Source organism: Pipistrellus kuhlii, unplaced genomic scaffold (assembly GCF_014108245.1).
Source record: "Pipistrellus kuhlii isolate mPipKuh1 unplaced genomic scaffold, mPipKuh1.p scaffold_m20_p_12, whole genome shotgun sequence".
Classification (NCBI taxonomy): domain Eukaryota; kingdom Metazoa; phylum Chordata; class Mammalia; order Chiroptera; family Vespertilionidae; genus Pipistrellus; species Pipistrellus kuhlii.
This window is the reverse complement of record NW_023425427.1, coordinates 30,109,795-30,126,861: the sequence shown is the minus strand read 5'-3', so window position 1 is coordinate 30,126,861 and position 17,067 is coordinate 30,109,795. Positions and strand designations below refer to the sequence as shown.

At 32.9% G+C, this 17,067-nt stretch overlaps 1 protein-coding gene across 10 annotated transcripts in view; it reads left to right on the top strand.

Moving 5' to 3' along the window:
- SMC5 (structural maintenance of chromosomes 5) overlaps positions 1-17,067 on the top strand; it is a 77,795-nt gene that overhangs the window by 45,736 nt on the left and 14,992 nt on the right. For all 10 annotated transcript variants that reach the window (XM_045580132.1, XM_036433832.2, XM_036433834.2 and 7 more), the window contains 7 exons: positions 971-1,084; positions 3,872-3,966; positions 4,684-4,816; positions 8,038-8,211; positions 8,313-8,482; positions 10,492-10,615; positions 11,413-11,535. In XM_045580132.1, coding sequence (XP_045436088.1) covers positions 971-1,084; positions 3,872-3,966; positions 4,684-4,816; positions 8,038-8,211; positions 8,313-8,482; positions 10,492-10,615; positions 11,413-11,535 — 933 coding nt within the window. The remainder of the gene's footprint in view (positions 1-970; positions 1,085-3,871; positions 3,967-4,683; positions 4,817-8,037; positions 8,212-8,312; positions 8,483-10,491; positions 10,616-11,412; positions 11,536-17,067) is intronic.

Below are 17,067 nucleotides of genomic sequence, written 5' to 3'. Positions count from 1 at the left end.
TTTTCATTGTATCTCTCTTAATTCACATTTATTCCTATGAAGTATAGACTGATTTGCTTCACCTATTATAGGATGAAATAAGTTTTCAGAGATTTTAGTTCAAGGTTACATACAGGATTTGAAGCGACATCTGTCTGACCCCAGAGCCCTGGCTTTTAACTAGTGTGCTGCATTTTATATTTTTATAATTTTTTTTCCCAAGAAAGATGATTTCCATCTGCTGGAGCTAATCTCTTCCTTTAAATTTCCTAGAGAGCATTTTTATATACCTCTGTTATGGAGATTTATTGTACTCTGCTTTCTATCATATTGATCATTTGTGGTAAATAATAGGTGGAACTCTTGAAAATCTTTCCTGACCTATCTTTGTATCATCAAATACCTTTGAGCCCCAGCATGCAGAAATGTCTAATTAGCTGGTATTTTTAAGTAAATCGTTGTTTTTATGCTTTAGTGGCAAACTACTCTAGTGATATGAGCCTTGGGTTTCTCCTAAACACACTAATAGTACATTTCATAATTTTATTCAGGAATTTGTGTTTTTGTACCAGTTATTGCCATGTATAATATTAATTCTTCTTAAAGATTAAGAAGAAAAACGTTTGGGGACAGATGAGAAATGTTTTTACTTACAGGTCACAATCTAAGACTGTTACAGTATTTTCAATGAGTTGACCAGAAAGGAACTTTATTATTACCTAATACCAAAACTACTATGCATCAGGTACTATTTAAGTCTTAGCTCTCATTTTATGATGTATTGGATGTTTCTGGGTAATAGTTTAGATTAAGTAAATGTTTTGTAATGTTGACCCTTCAATACCAAGTTGTTTTGTTGTTTTGTGTTTTTTTGTTTTTTGGTCTCCCTTTTTCTCGGCTATCAAATTTAATTTGATTAAATCTACATTAAATATGATTTCTAGTACTCTGAATTTCAAGAAAATCAACTTATTTTTTCTGTTTTCTTTAGATCAATATGAAAGATAATAAAAATGCCAAATATATTGAAAACCATATTCCATCAAATGACTTGAGAGCCTTTGTATTTGAGAGTCAAGAAGATATGGAGATTTTCCTCAAAGAGGCAAGTATAAACTATCATATTTTGACTCACTTGGCACTTAGTTAATTTTAAAATTCAAACTAGAGCAAAAAGTGATAGTGACTAATTTTACCATCTGTAACTCTAGTGTTAGCTACTCTTAATAACTTCTGTCCTATCTATGTTATTATTGGAAAATGAATTTGTTTTATAAGAGGAAAAACAGCCTATACTCCCCTCTGTAACATACAATTTTAAAATTAACATTTGAAATTAATATGAATAGTAATTCTGTGACATTGTCTAAAATATAGAAACATCATAATGATGGACTTTTGGTCTTAAACATCCTTTTGGGAACTATATTAGAATGAACTTAGTTTATCTTTGGATGGGAAACAAATATGTTGTTATTGTTTGATATAAATTGATCTTCTAAAAAGGAGAATCCTGTAACTGGCTAGAAAACACCACTAACCAAGAATCTAAGCCACTGAAAGGTAGCTTAGATTAGGAGTTAGATTAGGAGTTAAGAACATAGACTGCAGGCCGACACTTTATTCACTGAGCCAAACCAGTTAGGGCTTTTATGTATTTTTAATTGTGAAATTTGTTGTATGAACTAGAGTACATTTCCCATCTTTTTAGTAACTTACAAACCATCTTCACAGTTTTTGCCATTTCATATACTACTGTGCACTACCATCCCATGTAGGGCAATTTTTTTTTTTTTTTTTTTTGATTTCTCTCTTTAATTTCAAGAAAGAAGGGGAGAGAGAGAAACATCCGTGTGAGATCAAGACATCTTGCACACTCCATGCATGGGATGATGCCCACTGGCCAAGGCAAACTATACTATTTAATTTTTTTATTTAAATCATTTCACTTTTAAAAAAATATACATATTGTTGATTTCATATTGTTGATTTTTAGAGAGATAGGAAGGGAGAGAGAGAGAAAAACATTGATGTGAGAACAAGACATTGATCAGCTGCCTCCTCCATGCCCTCTACTGGGATTGAACCTGCAACCTGGACATGTGCTTTGACGGAATCAAACTGACAACCTTTTCAGTGCTTGCAACAACATCCAACCAACTAACTCATACTAGCCAGGGCTAAATCACTTCACTTTTTCATTACTCAAACAAAATATTCTGAAAGGGAGTTTAATATTACTGCAAAATTAGAAAACAGTTTGTACAACAATAAAGATAAAAACAATGTTACATATGTACTGTTCCTTATTAGAAGCGGAGAACATAATTCTTTTTTTAAAAGGGAGAAGGAGATAAGGAATTATACAGCAGTTTTTTTCCTGTGATTAAAATTCTTTTATTTAGAGTAACCACTAAAGCAATATATTTTACAAACATAAATGAGAATCAGTATTGTTTAATCTATACCTCCTGTTTCTTTTTCTTCAAACTTACAGAAAATATGCAAGAGTATACATGGAAATTCTGTATATCTTTTACCCAGATTCACTAATTATTTGCATTTTCCCTATTTGCTTTATTTCTTCATTGCTATGTAGTCAGTTTTGCTATAACCCAATACATTCCTAAAAATCATTATGCTAGGCAAAATTATACAATAGAAATCCATCGGGCCTTTGGGGAGAAAAATGACAGCATAGTTACACATTTAAGATTGTCAAGAAATATACAAATACAATAAATATGGTACTTTGTTTTTAGAAAGACCTGAAGTTAGCCTGTGGAAGGAGGCATTGGAAGGGTTCAGTTAGTGAATTGCGTAGCGGGTCTAACAATTGAAAATGCTTACCTAAAATTGGATAGAACTCTGCAACACCACATGTAGTTGGATAGGGCTTATAATACATGTGGTGGCTGAGGTAGCTGGTAGATGTTTGAGGGGAGTGTGTGTGTTTCTGTATTTGTGCACAAATTACATGTTTCTCAGCAGCTAGGTTGAGTTGGGTGCAGTTTTCTGCATTCACCTAGAGCAGTGGTTGTCAAACTGCGGCCGCTCTGTTGACTGAGTTTGCCACTGGGATAGAGGCTTAATCACAAGGAACAACAGCAGCCTGTAAATATTGAGGTTGAGAGTCTAAAGCCTCATTTTTTTTGTAGATGGAATTGCATGTAAGCAAATGTGAAATCCATTTATTTCTTAAATTGTCTCTTAATATATCAATTGCTCGGAACAAATTTGTCTGACAAACAAGTATTATACAAAACTATTTTTCTCCTTGTAATTATGTATGTGGAAATACTTTGAGACTATGTTGTATCCTATTCTTCTCTTCATGAAACTAAATTTAAGCATCATTGATTCTGCCCTAGCTGGTTTAGCTCAGTAGATAGAATGTCAGCCTGCAGAATGAAGGATCTGGTTCCGATCAAGGGTACATGCCCTGGCTGCCGGCTCGATCCCCAGTAGGGGGCATGCAGGAGGCAGCCATTCAGTGATTCTCTCTCATCGATTTTCCTACCTTTCTCCTCTTTGAAATCAATAAAAAAAATATTTAATTTAAAAAAAGATTATGCTGGTATCATAAAATGACTTGGGAAATTGTCCTCCTATCATAAAATGACTTGGGAAATTGTCCTCCTATTTTGAGAGTTCTGGTATTAATGCTTTTTTAACTGTCTCAGAATTTAAAAATTTATCAAAGGAATGGACTCTGTAAAAACACATAATTACAATATCACTAAAATTTTTTTCTTATAAGTACCATTAAATACCCTGTCAATGTTCAAATTTCTGATCATCTCATGAATGCCAGTAGGAATACGTTAAACTTTAAAAATTCTTTTGATTGAGCATAGATGGTTATTAAAATATTTTCCTTTTTTATATTCAGGTTCGTGACAATAAGAAATTAAGAGTGAATGCTGTTATTGCTCCCAGGAATTCATATGCAGACAGAGCACCTTCAAGATCTCTAAATGAACTAAAGTAAGTCTTGAAAATATTGATAGAACTAACCTGTACCTTTTAAATATTTAGAACTAACCTATACCTTTTAAATATTTAGTAATCATTTATCTCTTTAATATATTTTATCTTTTTGTCACATGTTTGTTATAGGCTATATTATTTTACTTTAGGATCTCTACTTAAGTCTAAAATAAAGAAAAATCCAGGAACAGTGTATGATATAGTTAATATATAATGTCTTAAATCATTGGAATATTATTGGATTATTTAATTAAAAATACCAAAATGTTTGGTTAATTATTGGGAAAATAAATGATAAAACATCACTTAGTCCTTTGGAAATTATTTTTTATTAAGTGGAAAAATTGCAATTATAAAACAGCAATATTTTAATTCTGAATGATGTAAGTAGACATTCTAAATAAGTAGACACTCTAAATAAGTAGACACTCTAAATCTGAATGATGTAAGTAGACACTCTAAATATAAAATCACTGGAAGAAATGTCAAAAAAACAGATTAATAGTTTGTCAAAAAAACAGATTAATAGTTTATAATTATAAATATACAAAAATTAAACCTTGACAAGAAATAAATCTCAATATTAACCACTTAAGTGATTTTCAAATATACAAAGAAAAGACTCTTGTTTTATTTATTGGCTACTTGTCAATCATCAGATTTTTTTAAATGATATTTTAAGAAGAAAAATCTAATAGGTGTTTTTCCTTTCAGACAATATGGATTTTTCTCTTACTTACGAGAGTTATTTGATGCACCTGCTCCTGTCATGAGTTACCTTTGCAGCCAATATCATATTCATGAAGTTCCTGTAGGAACTGAAAGAACCAGAGAAAGAATTGAACGGGTAAGAAAGTACTAAATCAGTAGTTTTATTAAATTTTCTTAGCTTACACTCAAGGAAAAAATGCAAGAAATTTAAGGAAAAAATGCAAGAAATTTAAAGAAACTTTATCATTCTGTTATTTTTAACCACACAGAAATTTCTTTGTATTTTTAACATAACATAAAACAGTGACTATTGCCTAATACTTTATGAAAGGAGGGTCATTAAGTTAAAGCCTGAAAGAAATAGCTGGCATTCTTACCTTATTCTATTCTGCCTTGCTTGATGACACATTACATTAATGATTTAATAATTTAGATTCTTGTATTCTGGATTATCTTTCAGACAAATTATACTTCTGGATGGTAGGCTTTGATATAGTAAAACCTTTCTGTCTTAAATCTTCCACTAAAGATTACCTCATATATCAATGACCTGACCATCCTTACTTTTATTTTCCTGGCTTATTGTAGTACTTAGGCTTTTTTTTTTTTTTTTAATTCATTGGATTCTTTTTTTCTTTCTTTTAAATTTATTTTTCCATTACAGTTGACATTCAGTATTATATTCGTTACTGTGTACAACATAGTGGACATAGTGGTTGGATTTTTATAAAACTTACAACAAAGTGATCCTCGTGATAAGCCATACTTTTTTCCCCCCTATAATTCTTTATTGTTTAAAGCAGTGTTTCCCAACCTTCTCTCATGATGAGAATCACCTGGTGGAGTTGTTAAAACACAGATTCCTGAATCCCAACTAAGTGCTAAACTAGAATTTTTGAGAACATATAGGTAAAATTGCATACCTAACTTAGTGCTCTGTATATAAAATCTGTCTTAGAGCACTAGTTAAGTATACAATTTTACCTATATGTTCCCAAAAATTCTAGTTTAGCACTTAGTTGGGATTCAGGAATCTGTGTTTTAACAACTCCACCAGGTGATTCTCATCATGAGAGAAGGTTGGGAAACACTGGTTTAAAGTATTACATATGCGCCCCCCGCCTTTCTCCTCCATTGACCACCCCACCCCTCCAAGCCTCAAACACCCTATTGTCTGTGGTCATGGGTTATGCATATATTCATACAAGGTTTTTGGTTGATTATCTCCCATCCTCCCCACCTTCCAGCTTTTTTTTATATATATATACTAATTGCAATTTTATTTATTTGGGTAACATTGGTTGATAAGATCATACAGGTTTCTCAGGGAACTCTTAGTTTCTATATTCTGCTAACACGGCTTAGAATTGTCTTCTTACAAGTTAATTCTAAGAATCCAAACCACATTTGTTGTTTGTATCACAGGCAAAAACGGGGAAGAAATCTCATCTAAAACAAGTTTTTCCATAACACCAAATTGCTCTATTAATACCACTTGTAAGCATCTAGGACCCAATTACAGACCTACTGTTACTTATAATATTGACTTTATTAGAAAGTGTGTTTAAAATTTTTTAACAACTGGTTTACAATTATTCCAGTATAGCTCTGTGGTCTTAATTCTATGATGTTTAGAAAAAAGAACAAGACCATATTCATAGACCAAACCAATTTCTGTCATAACTTTAGGTATAAGTAGGGCTGTCTGAAGGTGAGGGTAGCTTTACTATTGCAAAAAGACTAGAAAATTTGGTAAGGGCTATTTTACTTTGGAAATCCATTTACTTTTGGACAGTGCTTCATGTTGAATTAGTTTCATGTACTTTAAGGCACCCAGAGAGCTGTTTTATTAGAGAAACAGCATTGGAATTCACATAAATTTCCCTTCATCTCTTTTCAAATATTTTTTCTTAACCTCTATTTTTATATAAGTGAAGGTATTTTTAAAACACAATGAGTGTTTCTTACACCGTATTGTTTCAGTGTCCAACTTGGTGCTATATTGTAGATAAATACCTATAAATTATGATGAGATGCTTCTCAGACATGTGCATATACTGTAAAGTCCCTGACATTATTTTGGCTGTCTTTTAGAAGATATAAACTTTTGTTGAGGAAAAGCTTATCTTTATATCTGCAATCATATCTAGATAATGACAACATCAGCTATATTTCTTCCTTAGACTAACAATACATTTTTAGTTTAAGTTTTACATTATTGTTGAATTCTAACATTTTAGTCTCTCTAACAATGATTATAACCTATTTATGGAATTGTTTTCAGTTTGTAAGACTTTCCCTTTGGTTAAATTTTCTGCTGATGCTCTTGTCCTTTTTGGTGGGAATGCCTTTCCCTCACCAAATGCCTTTTCCTCTCAGTTCAAACCCATTTAAAATTTATTTTCCTGAAGCTACCTGTTCTAGGCTTTCCCTTCATTCCAAATTATTCAGCATTTAGGGATTTATTTTTATATTTATTTATTTATATATTTATAAAATTTAGGGTGCTTAAATATGTCTTCACTTAGACTATAAACTTTTGTAGAGAAGCCATATAGTATTGGTAATAAACCTTTAGAGATTAGAAAGAAACTATATAACAGCAATTTAATTTTTTTTAAATACATTTTATTGATTTTTTTTTTACAGAGAGGGATAGAGAGCTAGAAACATCGATGGGAGAGAAACATCGACCAGCTGCCTCTTGCACACCCCCTACTAGGGATGTGCCCACAACCAAGGTACATGCCCTTGACCGGAATCGAACCTGGGACCTTTCAGTCCACAGGCCAACGCTCTATCCACTGAGCCAAACTGGTTTGGGCAGCAATTTGTTCTTTATTCTACTTCTTGAATAAGTTCTTGAGAAAAAAAGATACCCCTAAAATGTAAAAATAAAGTCTCAATGTGAAATCCTTAAAAAGTGTTTCCCTTAAGTATTTTCTCAAATATATAGGAATTGAATATAAGATTATGTATTTTTGAACAGTATAACTGAGGGGAAGGAAGAGTGACTTATCTGAATTAACATTTCAATGTATGGACACCTGGGTCTTGATATCTTTTCGTAGATACAATAAAGCTCCAAAAGTACACTTAATTGGGAGAGATTGTATAGCGAAGTAGAATTTAGCTAGCTTTGCTAATTGTTTTGTTTTCTCCTAATTTTCTTAATGTCATCTAAAATAACATAAAATGTATCAGCTACCTTTTTAGAGATATTGTTGGATAAATTTTTTAAAAACTATCTACTATATTTTGATCTTCTAAAATTCATTTGATATATATTTTTAATTCTTTGGTCCTTTTAAATATATCAGTTATTAGATGTGCACTGATACTTATTTTACATTGTAGGTAATACAAGAAACCCGATTAAAACAAATGTATACAGCAGAAGAAAAGTATGTGGTGAAAACTTCTTTTTATTCAAATAAAGTTATTTCTAGTAACACATCCCTAAAAGTAGCCCAGTTTCTCACAGTCACTGTGGATCTAGAGCAAAGAAGACACCTAGAAGAACATCTAAAGGTTTGTGTGTTTTTTAATTTATTAGAAAAAAATATTAACTGGGTTTATAATACTTTAATGAGGGCTCTTTAAAATATATTACAATTTTTAATATTCCATAGGAAATTAATAGAAAATTGCAAGCAGTGGAATCAGGGTTGATTGCTTTGCGTGAGAAGAGCAAACATCTAGAGCACAAAGATAATGAACTCAGACAACGAAAGAAGGAGCTTCTTGAAAGAAAAAACAAGAAAAGACAACTGGAACAAAAAATTAGTTCCAAACTAGGAAGGTATTTTGTATCCAGTTTCATGGGGTGTGGCCAGAGGCCCAAAGCAGTATGAGATATTATTTACCCTAGAATGACACCATAATTCTCTCGAGCACATTTTATAATAATTTCTTTCTAAAACTTTAATCCTACTACCAAGGGAAATGAATATTGGCTTTTAGTTTCAACGTTTTTCCCATATCTTACTTATAGTTCACTTTTTTTTTGTTTTGTTTTATGCTTCTTGCCTATAGAATAAAGATATAGGTATAGGTATTAATGACATAATCAGCCTTTAATAATAAATGATAGCTCATTGGCTTGAGTAAGATATAAGTTTAACTTGACCTAATATAATATAGTATGTGTCTAAACACATTCAGAAATTAAATCATATTTGAGATGCATTAAGAAAATAATTTTTTAAGCAAACGAGTATCATTAACTTTTATTTTAAAAGTTAATAATGTACCTTGGTTGCTTAAGGTAAGATCTTTTTAGTCTGCTTAGAAATTTTTTTTTTAAAGCTATTTTTCAACTTTAACCCTTCGCTTCATTCAAGCACCTGCAAACACTTAACCTTTACTCTGCAACTGCTGTATTGTCTAAAACTTCTCATAAAGTTTCTCCTCATAAAGTAATGTTGATTTTTATAGTGAAATGACCTTTCATATGTACAGTTATGCACTTAGGAATACTTCAGTGGTGGCCTGACTACTCGCTTCAGTGCCTCCACAATACTGTAGTTAAATTTCTCTTTTTATGTCCTTACCCCCATGTTAGAGTATCTGTTGTGATTTTATGCCATTACATGAAATTTACTTAAATACTACTTTCCCTTTGACTGGCTTTCAAGTTTTTCTAAATCTTGTTTCACTCTACCCATTCCAACTCATCACCCTCCCCCATGTACCATTTAGGATACTTTATAACTCCACTGCACTAGTTTAGTCTTGTTTATTATTGCTTCCATCTTTTGTTCTTGCTTTATTTCCTAATGGCAACAGAGCGTAGTGGAAAGAATTTAAACTTGGGTGCATATCATACCACTTCATATCTGTGATCTTAGGTAACTTAACTTCTGAGCCTTATTTTCTTCATCTTAAAGAGCAAAGTATTAACTTTCAGTATTGTTGTATTAGGTTTTTATTATGGGGCTTTTCAAAATATATTTTTTTAAGTTAATTTCAGAGAGGAAGGGAAAGGGAGAGAGAAACATCAATGATAAGAGAGAATCATTGATTGGTTGCCTCTGCATGTCTCCTACAGGGATTGAGCCCACAACCCAGGTTTGTGCACTGACTTGGAATTGAACTGTGACCTCCTGGTTCATAGGTCAACACACAACCACTGAGCCATGGGGTGTGGTGGTGTTTTTTTTAACCTATTAAGCAAGTCCCCCATCAGCACCATCATCCAGTTAAGCTCCTTAGGGGAGGGAGGAGAGTGTGTTTATAGTCTTGTTTTTGTTTATAAACGCAAATATATATCAATTGGTTATGAGCCAGGCACTATACTAAGTGTGTTACATAGTTTACATCTTCACCACAGTCCTGAAGGAGGGGTTCTCTTATAATTTTTAATTTTTAGGTGAAGAAACTGAAGTCCAGAAGATTAACTTGTCAAGTTATGCAGTGAGGAGCAAATTCAGATCCATATTTGTAACTCCAGACCCTATACCGTGTTAGCACTAGCATTAGTTGCCTAGATAGATTACACTGGCCACATAATACGGGGTGTAGTAAAAGTAAGTTTATAGTTGTGAGTACACAAAATATTTATTATTGAATTATTTATTGCATTATTTTCCATACAAACAACTGTAAACCTGCTTTTGCCTTACCCTATACATATCAATAAATACTTTTTGATCCTGCATAGTTGCATAAAATGATTGTTTAATCTAGAAGCTAGTTTAGACATCTGGGTAGCACTGCTAAAGAGCTCATAAAACAGCAGGGAACCAAGGATTTGGGCTCCATCCTTGTGTAGAACTGATTTCTACATCATTATATGTTTCATCATTACAGTTTAAAGCTGATGGAGCAGGATACTTGCAATCTTGAAGAGGAAGAGCGAAAAGCAAATACCAAAATCAAAGAAATAAATGTTCAAAAAGCAAAACTTGTTACCGAGTTAACAAACCTAATAAAGGTAAGGCTTTTTTTTTTTTTTTTTAATTAGGTAGATAAGACAAGTTAGTTAAATCTTATAGATTTTTAACTTTGTTATTTGACATTTTTATTATCTATAATAATATAAGCATGATATGCTAATTAGACCAAATGAAGCCAGGGCTTCAAAGGAAGGCCTACTCTTGCATGAATTTCGTGCATTGGGCCTCTACCGTGTTTCCCCGAAAATAAGACATCCTCCAAAGATAAGGCCCCCCTAGGCTAAACATGAGAGACTTGGTCCACTGATTCTGAAAGAAATGGTGTCACAAGAAATTCACCAGGAAATTCAGGAATTGAGTTATGATGATGTTCCAGAAGATGATGACATGATTGCCATTGAATAAATGAGTAAATTCTTGATACTGTAGGATTCACAGTTTGTCTGGTTTGTGTTGACAACTACCTTACTACCGTACCATATACAGGCAATAAATTTCTTTATTTTCATTTAACAATAAATGTGTACCGTATTCTTCTTCATGGAAAAATAAGACATCTCCTGAAAACAAGACCTAGCGCATCTTTGGGAGCAAAAATTAATATAAGACACTGTCTTATTTTCGGGGAAACAGGGTAGTAAGATAATAAATTGGTTAAAAGCATTCACTAGGCTAAATTATAAATACACAGAAAAGTTTTAAAAGTTCTCTTTTAAGAAATAGTTATAAAAATAAGTGAGAAAGTCACAGATGAAAATTTTTATGATTTATAATGTTACAATTAAGAAAATACATTAAAAAAACAAATTAAACTTTTATGGGTTTTTGTTCCTAGATTTGCACTTCTTTGCATATACAAAAAGTAGATTTAGTTCTTCAAAATACTACAGTGATTTCCGAGAAGAACAAATTAGAATCAGATTATATGGCTGCATCATCACAACTACGTGTCAAAGAGGTAAAATTTTTGTTTACATTTTTTTAATTTTTTTATTTTGGGGTTCTAGCCTCAGATCAGTTTGAAACAATATATATCAATATATCCAGTATGTAGTTTGTGTTCTGTTTAATTTACAAATTTAATGCATTCTACTGATATGGAAGCAATATTTGAAATACTTGATACTATGCATTTGTTAATTTGATGGTGGTGATATTCATAAAAGAGAAATCAGAATATCTGATTTGGTTCCTTGAAAACTAAAGCCCTCTGTCTGCTTTCTTATTAACTCATAAATTATAGTCATGACTATAGAAGCTTTAATTGCCATTTGCACATTTCACAGTATACTGCAGATGAGTTCTAATTAACAGTAAGTAATGTATAGTCGTGGTAGTTTAATCCTGTGAAATGATAAAAATTGAAATAGTGTGCAGGGGAGGAAATGTGATATACTAAGTTAATATACAACACAAAGGCTGGCAACAAAATGGTAGTGACCTGGCATAGTTTGAGTCTCTACTTGCTAAGTGCCAGTAGTACTCTTTCCCTCAAACCCCAGCTATGACAATTAAAAATTGTCTATGGCATTGCCAGATGTACCCTGGGGAGGTAGAATGTCCCCATCTCAGAACAACTGCTGTAAAACTCTGTTTTCAGAAAGTACAGTGAATTTAGCAAGGTTGCAAAATTGAAGTTCAATATATAAAAATCAGTTGTGGCTCCATATATTAGCAATGAATAATTGGAAATTATAATTTAAAAAGTACTATATATAATCACACCAAAAATATGAAATACTTAGGGACATGTTTACAAGACCTGTACAGTGAACACTATAAAACTTTGCTGACAGAAGTTAAAATAGTAGTTAATAGAGCAGTTGATTGTATTCATAGATCAGACATTTGGGATTTGTTGATTCTCCCCTAAATCTATAGATTGGTTAAAATTCCCAGCAGGGTTTTTAGTTTTTAGAAAATTGCAAACTCATTCTAAAATATAATGGACTTAGAAAAACTGAAAAAGCATTTGAATGGACAACACCTAATTTTAAGACATTATAAAGCAACAGTATTTGAATTTCTATAAGAATAGACATGGGGGAAAAAAAGAATAGACATGGGTCAGTGGAACAGAATAGATAATCCAGAGGTAAAGTTATATGTATGGTCAGTTGTTTTGCAAAGATACCAAGACAATTCAATGGAGAAAGAATAATCTTATAGTGATGGAACAATAGTGGTGTGACAATGGAATAGGTATCTACAAAAATGAGCCACAACCCTTACCTCATACCACACAAATGGGCATAGATTTAAATGTAAGAACTAAACCTATAAAACTTCTTGAAGAAACATCTTATGACCTTAGATGTTATTCCTAACATCTAAGGAATCAGAGGTTGTACTTTATCAAAATTTAAAACTTTAATTGGGAGAATATATTTGCAAAACATACTATCTGTGGGCTAAATCTAAACTAAGAATAGTTTTGACATTTTTAAAGGGTTAAAACAGAAGAATATGTGACAGACTATACGTGGACCTCAAAATCTAAAATATTTCCTTACTGGCTCTGTATAGAAAAAGTTTGCTTACCCCTGATGAATACTATAAAAAGAATTCTGCCCTGGCTGGTGTTTTTCAGTGGTTAGATGTCAGCCTGGTCAAGGGCAAATACCTAGGTTGCAGGTTGGATGTTTGCAGGAAGCAACCAGTTGATGTTTCTCTCTCACATTGATGTTTTTCTTTTACATATGTCCCCTATTTGCCCCCATTGGTCAGTGTTTTTCTCTCTCTCTCTTCGCCTCCTTCCCACTCTAAAAATCACCAGAAAAAAATATCCTCATGTGATGATTAACAAAAAACACACACTAAATCTCTTACATTTTTCAATAAAGAAAACAAAACCCAATCCAAAATATGGGCAGAAGTTTTAAGCATGCTCTTCACTAAAGAAAGTATTCAGATAGCCAATAAGCACGTGAAAAGATTCCCAATCTTATTATCAGTGGGAAGCGTGAGTTAAAGAAATAATAATGAGCCAACAAAAGAGACCCTCTAAAGCAGCACTCTCCAACCTTTTGGACCTCATGGACCACTGGTTGGCGGCCACTGCTCTAAAGTGACTAAAATTTTAAGACTGTAAACTAGGTGATCCATTTACATGAAATTCTATGAACTACAAAATGCCTATTGACAAATAAATCCATGGTTGCCTGTGGAGGGTACAGTGCGATGGTTTGCAGAGGGAAACAGAACTGCTGCAGGTGATAGAAGATACATTCATTGTCTTGGTGGTGATAGCTTCACTGATTTTGTATATATTTGTCAAAAGTCAGCAGTTGTACATTTTAAAAATGGACAGTTTATTCATCAACTACACTTCAAAATTTAAAAAAAAACTTACATGATGGTTCTTATCATTTCCTTTAGGTCTTTTATAACTAAGTTTGAAACTTTAATTTTATATACACTAGTAAGAATAGGAAGAGCAACATAACATACAAGTGTCTACTATTCCTGTTAGACAGATGCTATACTTCACCATATTTGTTGCAGATTTTTAAAACTTTTCATATACTCAAACTTCCCTTATATTCTTCCCCATCTACTTTCTCAGATTCTGCATCTTTCGGGCAGTATGTGATTCACTTTATACTTAGCTTTTCACAAACATACCTGTTGTGTAAAAGTAAACTTTTAATATCTTTTTGTGGAAAGAGTCACTAGAAGATAGATTTTTGGAAATAAAAACAGGACTGTACAAATGAATGGAAAGAGTAAATGAAAGTGGAATAAGAGCTTCATTATTCTCAAGCCAGCCTCTTCAAAATCTATAAAACCTTAGAAGAAACTGGAGGAGAAAACAATTTTGCTAGCAAATAAGCATAGGCAAACATAAACACATCTAGCCAAAAGGAGGAGCTCAAGGTCAGGTTTGATGAGCAAAGCCAGAGACTTGGAAGATGGAAAGTTCCTTCCCTCCTCCTCCCTGCCAAAAAAAAAGCAGGGGCCGTAGCAGTAGTCATCCTGAATACTTATATAGAAGGGATACAGCAAATAAAACAAAGCTATAGTACCCAAACTGGGAGGGGAAAAGGAGAAGGTCGGCTGGATATGAAAGTAGCTACCAAAGGAGGGCCTCATCAGAGTTCGTTTTGTGAGAGGGGGAGGAAGTCACTGCCCGTTGTGCATTTTGTTGGTAAATATTTATAGAGCCCATGTTTTATTGATTGAGCCTGTGAACCTGGTTGTTCAATATAAAGAGCTTTCATGAAGAAATTGAACCATTATGTAGATACTATATGGAGCTTTAAGTCAAATCTCTCAAGACAATATTTATTTGATTCTAGTGCCCAGAGTTTTGTTTTTCAATGTAATTAAGAACTTAGTTTTGGGTTTATATATGTTTACAGAAGTATGAAATCATGATGGCTTTATAGTAAACATTCTCCCAAACTTAACCTCCTCTTGACATAGTGAGAAATATTTTTCTAACAGCCATTGTTCACATAGATACATTAAGATTAGATGCAGAATAATGGAGCATTCTCTTATCCATTTTATTTGTAGCAGAAATATTCATATTTCCAATAGAGCTAACTATTCTAGAGAATAGGAAAGTTTCTTGGGAGGTCTTGGGAGGTTTTGTTTTTGTTTTTTGTTTTTTAAATATATTTTATTTTTTACAGAGAGGAAGGGAGTGAGATAGAGAGCTAGAAACGTCGATGAGAGGGAAACATCAACCAGCTGCTTCTTGCACCCCTCCCCCCCACCGGGGATGTGCCTGCAACCAATGTACATGCCCTTGACCAGAATCGAACCCGGGACCTTTCAGTCCGCAGACAGACGCTCTACCGCTGAGCCAAACCGGTTTCGGCGAAGGTTTTGTTTTAAACCCTCAAGTCACTTATGTAATTTTTTACAAAAATGGCCACATTATACTATCCAGAGAACTAACTTCTGATTAGCTGCTTCTCCCTCTAGATTTTGTTACCTAGAAATAATACCCACTTAGGTGTTCCCATACCAATCTTACTTGGTCTGACCCCTGACTTTTCTCAGCAATATTTTGCACCATTCTGCTTCTTTTTCATGTGTTGATCTGAAAATCATTTAATGCTATTTATAACTGTTTTTGCCAGCCCTGTTGTGAGGTTCCTCTATTTTTATACAGTGTCCACTTGACAGATTTGTTGCTGACTGACCATAATCACTAACCACACTTTAAACAGCCAGGAATGATAGTGAAAGAATATATACTAGAGTAGGTAGTATGGTAGTACTTTCTCTCCTACTTGTTTTTCTTCTTTTCATGTTTGCTGTCATTTCCTATACATATTCTTACCCTTCTTACTCTCCTACATTTGAAACAAGGAGAAATCATTTTTTTTCCCTCCTACTTGTCCCTCTGAATACCTGGCAGATTGCACTAAGGAACCATTATTACTACTTCTGTCTTTGTCCTTTATTTACTCTGATTCTGGAAACAAGTTCACAAAAGAAAATTGACACAAAATTTCAGAAAGGGTTATCATCCTTGATGGAACTTGGGGATAGCCAACCACCACCCTCAAGTTTAATATTTTGCCAAATTGTTGGAAAGCAAATAGGGAAACAGGATTGCAGACCTATCGATACAAAACATCCCCAGAGAAAGGCAAATGGTTGTGAACCTCTGTCTGGCAATTATGTCACAACCTTCTGGAGTTTTTTCAGAATAAATTAGTAAGGCGACTGCATGTGAATCCAGATATGGAGATGGACAGATGAATGGATATACCTAGAACTTGTCTTTTTACCATCGGCAGATTTCCTCTCAACTCCAAGCCTGTAATCTTCAGCCATACATACGATAAATACCTGACTTGCAGGGATATTGTGATACTTAATTTAATAATATATATTAAGGTGCTTAGTGTACTCCAATATTTCTGTTAAAGTATATCAGGATCAATATTAAGTTAAAGAATTAGAAATTAGTTTGTTAATCCTAATACTATGATAAATCCTGTACTTTTATCTAATGTTCTCTCCTCTGCTTACCTGTTTAGCATTCTCCAACCCCCCCCAAAAAAAAAAAAAATTCGGAGGAGACATTTTTAAAATGGAGATACATTTGGGGGATAGGATTATTTAACAAGTAAATAGTATTATTGCTATTACTTTATTATAATATGTATTCTATCTTATATGTATTACTTTATTGTAATATGTATTCAATCTATATGTATGAGTATCATTTGAATTTTAGACCATTTAAATTGGAATGAAATTTTGTGCTTCTATTAAAGAAAAATTGAAGAAGAAATGTTTTAGTTTACAGCTAGTGTTTTAGTACAAGTTCAGAGTTCATGCTACCTAGAACTTAGTTTGATTCCTTTCATATGCAAAAAAAGTTTTCATTCTGTTTCTTATTTTAATAAGTTGTTAGAATTACTGTGTTAAATAATTTCACGTGTACCTGCTAGCTGTTAAGAAATTATGTGAATAATTCTGATTTCTTCCACTAGAGGGCCCTCTTAGAGAACCTTTTTCTTGATTA